This window comes from Perissodus microlepis, chromosome 23, assembly GCF_051167445.1.
Source record: "Perissodus microlepis isolate ML-2025 ecotype Zambia chromosome 23, ASM5116744v1, whole genome shotgun sequence".
Lineage (NCBI taxonomy): Eukaryota > Metazoa > Chordata > Actinopteri > Cichliformes > Cichlidae > Perissodus > Perissodus microlepis.
The window spans coordinates 42,102,557-42,114,665 of NC_140482.1; the positions used below are offsets into that span (position 1 = coordinate 42,102,557).

The window sequence follows — 12,109 nt, forward strand, 5'->3', positions numbered from 1 at the left end:
TGCTTCCTTCTCCTTTTCTGTTTTTGTTTCTCTAAAACAGCTGCGTCTGCTAACTGGTCTAAAGCAAGAGGTTTGTACAAATTAACAAGCCTGAAAGTCAGTATTTGGCATGACTGGACCTTTATTCTCCGTCACATCCTGTGTCGGGTCTTTGCTGGATTTCTCCTCCCAAGGCCCGAAAGTGCAAAGTGCTTAAATTGGTTCTTGGCTAACTTTCCTGTTAGGGGCTCATCCTTTGAGTTGGGCGTCTTCTGCATGCTCGAATGATTCATAGGTCAGTGTTAAGTGGACCAAGAAAAACAGCAAATGCTACGATGACTGGACTGAAAATGAGGGAAAAGCATCCACACAGCAAAAAGGAAAAGCTTTGAAAGAGCTTCAGAAAGTCTGAACAAGTGTTTCTCGCTGCACGCTTTGGAATCCAAATGCAAAGAAATAAGTGGTGACTGGAAACGTTTGCACAGTGCTATGGATCCATTTTATGAGTGCATATTGAAATAAAACTGCAAATCTCTCCTCCTCCTTACTTTGTCATTCAATCAGCTTCAAATGAATCCAAAAACAAGAGCTCTACCCCCCCCCAGGGAAGTCTGAGAGCCCACTCCCTCACCCCTTTTAAAGAAACCACACTGATATGCTTCTTCATGCTCTCTCTTTCCACTGGAGGTAATTCTGAGCTCCGAGCCGCTCGCCCTCTCTCGCTCGTTTCTTTGCTCCCTCCCTCTCTCACCTCCCTCTTCCTCTTGCTGGGTGCCAGAGCTCGAGTGCGAGCGAGCTCCAGTTCCTGCTGGCCTACCCACTGTGCTGCTCCTATGGCGGACTCTCCTCTTAACAACTCCTGGCCATCCTTCTCCAGACTCTGGATGAAGAGATGGTCCTTCAAGAGAGGTAACCTGGTTTTACACTGACTTCATGTTTCAGCCATCGTGGGTATGTTGGGTGGATGGGGGGAGGTGACCCAGAGATGTGCGTTATACCTGCTGACTATTTTAATGTTCTCCTGGCTTCCTTTGGCCATTTTCACACCGTTGTTGTTTACCAGTTTGACCTGGTTGGGGTTTGTGGTCGGTGACAGTTAGTGCAGCAGATGAGACGTTGGTGCAAAGTTCAGTGAGTCATTTCTCACTCTGTGCAGTGTCACTATGCACCTTTCAAATTTGAGCATAAATCTATTACTGAATTTCTGTGTCCACCGGTGGTGCTGCACCGTGCGTGCACAGTTCAGGCTGTGAGTAAAGCTTTGAGTGGGACTTGGTGTGGCACTGGTTTTGTTGCCTTCTATCCTTTTAGAGAAAGCGTGACTAACAGGTGGAGCTTCGTCGGCAGCTAGTTTCCTGCTTTCTGCGCTTTCGTGGTTTTAATGTAATGTTTAGCGCACACGAGCAGCGTGGAACGTTTCCATTTTGCTTTCGTCCAAAGTACCCGGGCCGCTCGGCTCTCTGAAAACAGCCATCAGGCGCATTTGTGATCAAAGAGTCTCTGCAGCCTGACAGTTGTTTTTTGATGTTTGCTTCAACCTCAGATCTAACAGCTTCTGCCTTCACCTCCAGCCCGTCACGCAAACACAGAGGCACAGCAGCCCACACTTTGTGTGATTCAAGCACTGGTGACAGATACTAAATGGTCACCACAACCTTAATGTGAGCTCTGTGTCTCAGAGGGAAACCAGACAGGAGCTGTAAGTTTTATTAAATGAGTTGTAGTTTTATTTCCTGTGGTTTGTGTCACTGGGTGATGATGTATCGCCACACTGGTGATGTGTAAGAAAGCATCAAGATCACAAAATCAACTGACATAATCACATGAGTTCCTCTTGTGATTAGCTTTGCAGACAAACGAACGACAGACTTTGTGGCAAACACGTGCCATCGTTTCCTCCTCGTCACACCGGCTGCAGCCGTGATGCACAGCTTCTGGTTTCTTTTTCCTTTTAATTAGCGGTTGCATTCATTCAGCAGCTCAGCGCAGTTCATTTGACTTAACTCACCATTACAGCAGCTGAATAATAAACACCTCTTTAGAGATTTCGTCTTTGTGTCATGTCGGGGGCGATATGAGAGGCCGACCATAAAAGGCCACAGTGGCGCTGCAAGGCAGCATTAAGCAACCGCAGCAGCGTCTGTACTGGCTGTCTTAAGTTTACTCAACACGAGTGGGATTGGGACGCAAACAAATTCTCCTTCCAGTGAGGACACTGCCACCGCTGCAGCCTCAGCCTGTGATTTAGTAATATAGAAAACTGGATCTACAGCGCGTCTGTCTGTGTGTTTATATGACAGCATCCCTGGCTGTGCCGCTAAAGCCGGGAGTGGATGCTGCTGGTTTACAGCAGGACACGATGTCTGCGTTTCATCATAGCGTTCAGCCACTGCCGAGGTCTCAAAAGTGCTTCTGAGAGGGAAAAACAGACATCAAGTTAGTGGAGTGCTGTGTGTGTGTGTGTGTGTGTGTGTGTGTGTGTGTGTGTGTGTGTGTGTGTGTCGCTCTGATGGTTAATGGTAATTTAGAAGGGTTCGTTTTTTTTTTCTGAGTCTAACTGAGCTCAAGATGTCTTTTGGAAGACGCATCAAATCAACACAACACTAAAGAGGAGACGCGTATGATGATAAATAGAAATGAATAAAACTTTTCATTGCAAACAACCCTTCACCAGCGCACAGTAACCAGGATATAACTCAAGTAGGAATAGAAAAAATAAAATAATAATCATTTTATTTATAGGCACCGTTCTTATAAGCAATCAAAGACCAAAATCATGCATGCAGTTAGAGTCATGCGTAAAATAATAGTTGGTAAACGTAATAAAACGTAATCGGGGTGGCTGTAGCTCAGGTGGCAGAGCAGGTCAGCCACTAATCAGAAGGTCGGTGGTTCGATCCCAGGCTGCCTCCTGGCTGCATGCCAAATATCCTTGGGCAAGATACTAACCCCGTGTTTGCCTACTGGTGGTGGTCAGAGGGCCCGGTGGCGCCAGTGTCCGGCAGCCTCACCTCTGTCAGTGCGCCCCAGGGTGGCTGTGGCTACAATGTAGCTGCCATCGCCAGTGTGTGGATGTGTGTGTGAATGGGTGGATGACTGAATGTAGTGTAAAGCGCTTTGGGGTCCTATGGACTAGAAAAGTGCTATACAAATACAGGCCATTTACCATTTAATAAAAAGTCAACAATAACAAAATAGGCAAGCTCTGTGTCTTATCTATATATATCTATATATATATGTATGTGTGTGTGTGTGTGTGTGTATACATATATATAGATATATATGTATATGTGTGTATATATGTATATATATATATATACATGTTGTATTTTATTTCTACACCAGAAGTGACTGGACTTGTATGACCATCTGAACAAAGTACAAACAGACACATCAGCTGCATCTCACCCTGTATTAGCACTGAAAAACATACTGATTGGCTCTGATGTGCCCGTTTTGTGATAAGAGAGAGGCCCACAGAGAGTGGGCTGAGCAGCAAAACAGCAGGAGTTACTCCCACACTGAGCTGAAATCAAACATAAAATAGGCAAAAACACGTCAATAAAATCTCGGTCTTAACTTTTTTGGTTTGAGAGGCTCTGGTAAAATCCTCCAGAGCGCTCTCTGCTCGTGCTCAAACTCAGGAGGCTACATGCAGTAATACTCCTCATGGCTGGACGGGCTGCCGAAGCACAGCTGTAGCACCGAGCTGTTTGTTGCCATGTCTTTGAAATATTTACTTATCGCTGCATTATTGAGGGGAAATTCCAGTGTTTATATCTGCACCTTCTTTTTAACTACATACATCATATCCTCTTTTTCCTTCCTACTGAGTTTACACACATATTACACATATATCATTGGGAAAAACCCATTTTTACATTGAATGAGGAAAACAGAATAAGTGGTGTGGCTGGAGCCCCACCAGTGGACGTGACGCCGTGAAACTGACATGTTTGCTCTTATCGTGTCTTGGTAATAAAATGACACACTTTTAGCTCCAGAATAAGATCCAGAAATTCCACGTTTGCCTCTTCTGTGTCTGTTCCCCTCACGTCACATGAGCGCACTGGTAAATTATGATTTATTGCAGGCAAGCCGCTTCTGGGGCTGCTGAAAGCTCAGCAAGGGAATAATCGCCAGCCTCCCAGAAATGACATGGAGACTAATGTTGGCTCACTGAGCAGTTGCCAGTGGTGACGGCAGTTTGTGGCATCATGTGAATCGAGGAATCTGTTTATGCAATGGAAATGCAAAGGAGCTTTCAGCGAGGGGCTGGAGCAGGGCTGCCGACGGGGCCTTTCTTCCATTATTCACTGCAACTGTTCAAATGCATTCCACAGGTGTTAGACAGCTGATGACGTCTGCCTTTTCTCCTCGTGTCGGTTGTAAATTTGTGTTTATCGAGACTAATAAATGCCAAATGATTTATTTTTAGCATCAGAGAGCAAGCCCTGCAGTCAGCCCTGTGAGCCTCCCAGTGCTCATCTCGGTGTCCAGCCTACCAGTGCAAAAGGATCTTCCTCCTCATTATCTCCTGCTTCTGTCACTGAGGACGTCTCCTTTGGGTGGACCAGTGATGACCAGGTGAAGCTGAACACTCCTTTCTGAGCGTTACTATTATTTTAGGTTCTCAACAAACGCAATGAAATTTACCAAAATAATAGTGATCCGAGGTCCGTTATGGACAAATAAATTCTTCCCTTTTGTCGGACTTGACCTTTAGCAGCAAGTGTCGGTCAGCTTCAGCTTTAACTCGTTCAAAGAATATCTGAACGCTAACATTTTACACACCAGGCTCCCAAAGTGTGTCAGGACTTCTATTCACGTCTGCTGTGTTTGTCTTGTCTTCGGGTGCCTTTGTGCTCTGTTCAGGATGCGTGTTCGGTGGTGAGCGACTATGACTGCCCCTGCATCGAGGAGAGCAGCAGTGTGGAGGACTTGCAGAGCATCAGCCCCTCTCTCAGGGACTCTGAGTACTTAAAAGATCTGCGGGGAGGTACGCCGACCTCGCAGACAACTGCATCCACAGTGACCGCAGCCCCGGAGAGCGTCGACCTCCAGGAGCCTCTAAACACAAACAGTCCAGCCCTAAACCGACCTGCACACTCTTTTCTGAACACGCACTCCCCACAGTTAAATGCACCGTTCCCGTCCTGCGAACAGCCTCCAGAGGAACTTCCTCACAACCTTGTGGTCACTCAGCTCAGTCCTAAGTTGTTACCAGGTGGGTTCCCTGATTGCGAGGACTCTCTCTGTGGAGGCTCTGCAGTAGGGCGGAGCTCGCCAAGTAATTTGATCGGATTGTCGGGATCAATGGAAACGGCATCGACAGCGGCGATGGAGGGAGCAAAGGACCAGTGCTCAATGGATTTTGATGGAGAGCCAGACCTGGACAGCTTTCCTATTCTAATCAGATCCATGTCTACATCTCGGAGGCACAGCTGGGGTGTCCCTCTGTCCCCCATCAACCTGGGGAGGAGGTAAGACGCAGAGCCGGACACGCAGAAACATTTCAGAGGAAGCGTCTCCTGTTACAGTCCAGATCTATTTGACTCATAAGTCATATAATAAAGTTTCTACATAGAGAAACATCTTGCTTCAGTATTACTCAGCACAGTTGTCACGCTCAAAAACAAAAACACTTTTCTGCCTGTGTTATTTAAGTGAGCTGAACGTTTCCTGTGGTTGGTCTTTCACAGCTTTTTAAATAATGATGGTGAAGCTTCTTTGAGCTGTGAAAATGAAACGTGCACAAAAATACTGACAAAACAGAAAATATACACAAGTCATAGACTCTGTCTCCCACATGTGTGTGTATATATATGCTTGTATATGTAAATCTATTTGCTTTGTGTTTGCTTGCCGTGCTGCCAGACTCAGTCTCGACACCAAGGCCATAGAGAGTGACGGAGAGAGAGATGATGATGACGAGGAGCGACAGAATAGTCTTTTCCAGTCCACCTACAGCTGCTCGCCGTGTCCTGAGGAGGACTCTGGCAGTCCTGATGGCTTCAGCCTGAGGGTAAGCTGCCCAATAATCAGGGGCACTGTGGTGGTAATAACTCAAAAGTGGCATCGAGGAACTAGACTTTTTTTGTTAAAGTTATCCCACAACAAACCAAAAGCAACAATGTCATTTAGTTCCCTCTGAAGACGTCACAGACGTGCAGCTCTGCGCTGAACTCGAGCTCAGTGATTTCCTCAAGCTGCAGGATGCTGTTCATCTTTCAGAACAAGCAGGTGCATTTCTGTGACACTGCAATGAATGAACACATCAACCAGTGAGCTTCTAATAGTTTTTGGAAAAGACTGGAAGTCCCAGAGGACTTTTGGTCTGGGATATATGGACGATAGGAAAACTGTAGGTGACCACAGCTCGGATATTTGATACTAAACAACAAATTAACTGAACCACAAAGAACTTTCTGACCACATTGACCAAAATAACTGAATGTAAATTGCCGTCTGCATAAGAAATCTTTCGTATACAGTAAGTGTGTGTGTGCTGCTTGCTGAGGAGTGGATACACGTGCGTTTATTCTTCTTCTGTCAGGACCACGGTGAGCCCGGCAGGCAGCTATACTCCCGCTCAGAGATCCTTGCTACAGACGATTGCTCCCGTGCTGCACACATTTCTCGTGTTGTACAGACATCCAAACAGGCTGCCAGGGCAGCAGGAGGTGGGGCCGGCGGCTTTAACGCCTGCAGAACAAATTTGAGTTCAGGTTTTATCACCCGAAGGCATCTTTCCTCATAACTGACCAGTTTATCTTTTTCATCTGTAGCTGAGGAATTTGACCCGGAAGAAAACCTGCATTTTACTGAAGGACAGACGCATATGTGAGTACACGTCATTTACATCTGCAGTCTGAGCAGCAAAAAGCTGCTCGTTCTCACCGTGTTCGAGAAGCTGTTTCTGTCGAGTGCAAGTTTAAAGATGTTTGAAAGAAGGAAAGGAAGTGGTTTGATTACATTAGGAAACACGTCTTCTAAACTATGTTGAATTGTATTATTGCAGTTTTTGACTCCTTTAGTGCAGCAGTGCAAATCCTGCTCTGTAGCTTTAAATGGTGTGCTGCAGCTCTCTCACTCCCACATAGCAGAGGGGCTTTCCCCACTCTCTGCTGACATTTCTGCTCCATGTCATATGTCAGCAACCTTCTCCTCCCACAGTTCCCTCTCCCAGCTCCTTAGATGGCCCCTTTGTGTCTGTGTGTGTGAGGGGGAGGGTTATTTTATATGTACCCGGGCGGTGTGCGGACACAGCACACGGGGGAGGATTCTTCTCAAAATCAGCACCCAGCTCCTAGAATTGTTCTCCTCTCCTCCACTTAGTCTCAGTGTCTTGTTTGTCTCAGGGTGATGGTACAGAAAGTTCTGCAGGAGCTAAAGAAGTACCACGGGTAAGTAAACAGGAGAGGGAGGTCTGCGTGCTTTCACTGCTGTTGTAGCGGCGTGCCAGTCTATAAAGCACCAGCAGAGCCAGACTGCAGAGCGTGCGTGTGCACACACTGCACTGTAAGTGCAAGCATGTTTTTGCCATGTTTTGCATGTTGACATTGTGCAGTGACACTGCTGTTATCACTGGGAAAACACTCACCGAGTCTAAACCACACTCTTTGTTTTTGTACAGTTTAAAAACTCGAGCCATGACAAACACGTTTCTCACATTTGGGAGATTTTTGAATCAAGCCTTTCATTGTCATTGTTGTCATTGACAGAGAGAAGCAGAGAAACAGCAGATCAGACACCAAAGATTCAGGAAGTGTCACTTGGTACGAGTTCCTCTCTAACGAGTAAGTACGGCCCTCATCGTTGTTCCCCTGTGACTGAAGCTGATCGTTTCACATTTGGGATGTTTGTGATCTCAGCGAGTCCTGAGAGCTGTTTTATTAGCCGTCGGTGACGGGATACAAAACTAAAAGCAGTGAAAGACAAAGTGCTGATACAGTGCAGGCTGCTCTTGGTTCTGCAATAATGTGGTTTGTTTTTATGGAAACCATCAGAAAAACTGTTACTAATCAACAATGTCCCCTGTTTGCCAGGATGAATTTCTGATGTGTGCTTCAGGGGAAGTTTTATGGGTTTTTATTCCCTTAGTAAAGCACCCTGAGATGACCTGATGCTGCACAAAAAAGTCAATTGAAACTCAACAAAGAGCATAATGCTTTTAAAGCCAGGGATAGCAGTGGATCATCTGCTTCCATCTCACCCTTTAAAGGCTGAAAGCAGAAGAAAAAGACGCCACAGAGATGCTGTGGTGTCTTTACATTAGCCTGTAGTTTATCCTTTACTCTCTTGCTCATCTACCAGGAATGAAGAAGAGGAGGATCGTATAGAGAAGGTGGAAAGAGGCACAAAAGTAAAAAGGACTCTGAGCTCTCTCAGGAACAGGATGACCGGCTCCTTCAATAAAGATAAGGTAATCCTGTGAAGCCCCTACGACTTCATGGCGAAATATAAATGTACCTTTTGCACTGAAGTGCGTGGCACGTTTGGCCTAATGATTGCATTTTAAAGCAGATTGCAATCTCTATCCGAATTGTATGTCCTGCCTCAGCCATGAGATTCCATGTTTATTATGTCTGAAGAACACAACATGTGCATGAAAAAACCAATCTGCCTCTTTCCTCGTTCCTCTGCAGGGTAAGAACCGCGAAAAAGAGCCTCAGAAAGAGAAGGTGAAGGACAAGGACAGGGAGCCCAAAGAGAAAATGTGTGGCATTCACAGCAATGGGCATCATTTGGTGCCAGGTTCCTTCTCCAGTTGTGCCACGTGCTCGTTGTGCAGCAAGGCGCTGCAGAAAAAGCATGGCCTGCAGTGCACGAGTGAGTAACACCACAGCCACAGGTGTACACGCACCCACGCTTCTTCTCAGTCGGACACATATGTGCACAGGTGCCGCGCTCATGCACAAGCTCGCATCTATTTATACTGCATGCACACTCACTCGCCCACTTAGTGGCGCACTCATGCACACAGGTAAACAAACCACACACACATGCACATACAACACGAAGAGCTTGTGCTCACTAAACACCCGTTCAGCCTCTTCACACTGACATCTTTGTCAAAGCACATACATGTGAATCAGACAGCAGCTTTTCACCGCCCGTCACAGTGACTGTGGCTCCTCTTTGGGGCTGTTGAAGACATTTTGCTGAAAATAAGATGTTAGATGTTAAGATGACACAGCCTGCCCCTTTTCCGCCTCATCATTACTTTACCTCATCAGGTCACACACCTCGGTGAACTTGTTTGGACAAATTCTTGCAGATGTTTCGGTGAAGCTGCAGCTCGCCTTAGATTTGTTTTTCTAGTTTGCAACATATTTCAGATTTCTGCTGTCTTGTACGTGTTGAATGAGCTCGAAGTGAAAAAGCTGAGCCTCGCTTTGTCTCAAGGTAACCAAAGCTTCATGAATCCATTGGTCTGTTACTCTTAAGCCAATCAAGGGCAGCGTACAGGCTATAGTCAGAATAATGTTATCGAATGTGTCTTTGCACATTTGGAAGATTATAAATAACTGCAACAGCTTCTGCTGAACTACTTGTACCGTGCATGGAAGAAGTTTCCCAGTGAAACTCTTTAATAATGGCAGTCGTGTTCGTGGACGTAGACGAGAGTTAAGAACCTTTAGTCTGTATTATTCACATCTGACCATAACGTGTCTGACAAGCTATGTTGAAGTGAACTTTACTCAAGTAAAACTAGTTTGCATGTCAAATGTTAAGCTTCATGTCAGTAAAATGATAGAAAGTCTCTTCTCTTGATAAAGACGATGGCAGCACAGGTTTCAAAACTGCATCTGACCAAACCACAATGCACAGCGCCACGTTTGGAGAAAATCAAAGACAGCATACCAGCACAACAACCTCACATCATGTGTTGGGCACGGTGGTGAGCGGGGCAATGCTTTCAGCTCGTTTTGCAGCCCCGGGACTGGACACCTTGCACTCACTGAGTCCACTGTGCACTTCTTAGTACACAAAAGTATTCTAGAGGCAAATGTGAGATTGTCTGTCTGACCAAACCTGGGTCACGCAATAGGACAATGATCCCAAGCACAGCAGCAAATGTTACAGCAGAATGACTGAAAAAGAAAAGAATCGACGTGTTTCGATGGCACCGTCAAGTCAGGTCAGTTACATTTAATTAGTTTAACTTATACAGCACCAAATCACAACAACAGCCGCAGGGCTCTTTATACTGGAAGGCGAAGACCCTACAATAATACAGATGACCCCTTTGAGCAAGCACTTGGCGACAGTGGGAAGGAAGAACTCCATTTAAACAGGAAGAAATCTCATTCAGGACTCTAGGAGGGGCAGTGACAGGAATGCTGTGGGCGGACCTTAAGAGCATAAACAAATGCCCACAAGCCTCAGTGAACTGAAGCAATGCTGTAAACGCTCGATGGCTCAGCTCTTATACAGCAGTCATTCACACACACATTCATACAAGCACTTTAGCCTCTTTAGCCAACATTCACACTCGGGTTCAACATCCAAGGATACTTTAGCATGCAGACTGGAGCAGCCAGAGGTCGAACCACCAACCTTACCATTAGTGGATGACCTGCTCTACCTGAGCTGAGGTGCGCTCGGATTCCTCCACAGACAGACTGATCATGTCATACTTTTTCATTCCTACTGTAGGTGGTCCTGCGAAAACATTATTTTACTCACATCTGTGTTTAAAGCGATGCAGTTAAAATGGATGGTTCTAGACACACTCTCAGTATTGATGTTACATTTATGTTTATACAGGTTTGTTGAAGTGACAGTTTTAAACTCCTACTGGGTATTTCCTTTCCATCACCGTGACTGATGCTGGCAGTGTGGACTTTTGTCACATGTGTTGACATTATTGTAAACCAGAGGCCGTCTTCTCATAAGCCATGTGGTCTGGCTGTTGAGAATTTCACATCAACAAATAAAGTTTCCAGTAACAAGGAAACAGAAGTGTTCTCAATATCATCACCATTTCTCTTTGCTTTCACTGGCACATGTGGATGGGAGCACTGGGGGGCATTTAGTCATTCTGTGCTATTGCTTCATTATTTCATGACTATAACCCAATATTTCCTTTCTCCCTCTATTCTGTGGCAGACAAAGGCCATAATACGTCCAGGATATTTATACACCGTGCGGTCTGGCGGTCAGGATGTAATATATGGTTGTTTCTTATTGTTTGCTTATTAAAAAGAGCTGCTCTGGTATCCTTCAGCGAGGCTCGGTGTGCCACACATTCAGTGTCTTCCTCTTTGGACTGCCTCTTTTTTGACATCAGCAGAAAACAATAAGACATCTTCGTCTTTCAGCTGCTCCCCTTAAGGGTGGATCGTCTGCTTCCATCTCACCCTGTCCCTAGCATCATCACAACGACCCTCTACATACCACTACATCCATGAATCCCCTCTTTTGTCCTCCTTCCTTTTCTTCCTCCCTTCAACATCCTTTGCCCAGCATATCCACATCTAACCTTGTACATCCTGGTCACTCCCAGTGAAAGTCTGAGCATCTTCAACCATACACTGTCATCTTGTAAACCTTCTCTTTCATTTTGCTGCTATCCTTCTGCCGCAAATCATCCCTAATACTCGCGGATGAAGCAGGCTCTCATCCACCTGCTCCCCGGTCTCACTACAGATCACATTGTTGCCTGTAAATATCATAGTCCACAGAGCCTCCATCACTGTGTCAAAGAAGAAGGAAGGGTCTTAGCAGATTGCTGGTGTAATCCTATCCCCACCTTGAACCTGCCTGTAAACCTGCTGTACACCCTGCACCACCCTCACATCCTTCTTCACGCAGTACCACAGTTCCTCTCTTGCTTTCATAGATCCACAGAAACCACAGTGCAGTTCTTTTTGACTTTCTCTACACTTCTCCATCAGCACTCTCAAAGCAAACATATCTGTAGTGCTCTTTCTCGGCATGAGGACACACTGCTGTTCACTTATCGTCACCTCTCAACAACTCTTTCCCATATCTTCACGGTATGACTCATCAGCTGTATCCCTCTATAGCTGCCTCAGCTCTGTACATCACCCTTGTTCCTGAAAATCAGTACCAGTACACTTTTCCTCCGATGCTCAGGCTCTTTCACTCTCCAAGATTGTGT

At 45.8% G+C, this 12,109-nt stretch overlaps 1 protein-coding gene across 2 annotated transcripts in view; it reads left to right on the forward strand.

The window, feature by feature from the left end:
• Positions 1–624: 624 nt before the first annotated feature.
• The window catches only part of arhgef18b (rho/rac guanine nucleotide exchange factor (GEF) 18b), a 37,697-nt gene continuing 26,212 nt past the window's right edge, over positions 625–12,109 (forward strand). Inside the window, exons 1-10 of one of the 2 annotated variants that reach the window (XM_084920982.1) lie at positions 625–888; positions 4,418–4,566; positions 4,855–5,462; positions 5,857–6,004; positions 6,536–6,662; positions 6,768–6,822; positions 7,341–7,385; positions 7,704–7,778; positions 8,296–8,404; positions 8,628–8,811. In XM_084920982.1, coding sequence (XP_084777108.1) covers positions 645–888; positions 4,418–4,566; positions 4,855–5,462; positions 5,857–6,004; positions 6,536–6,662; positions 6,768–6,822; positions 7,341–7,385; positions 7,704–7,778; positions 8,296–8,404; positions 8,628–8,811 — 1,744 coding nt within the window. In that variant the 5' untranslated portion in view covers positions 625–644. The remainder of the gene's footprint in view (positions 889–4,417; positions 4,567–4,854; positions 5,463–5,856; positions 6,005–6,535; positions 6,663–6,767; positions 6,823–7,340; positions 7,386–7,703; positions 7,779–8,295; positions 8,405–8,627; positions 8,812–12,109) is intronic. The other variant, XM_084920984.1, reaches the window with a different exon arrangement.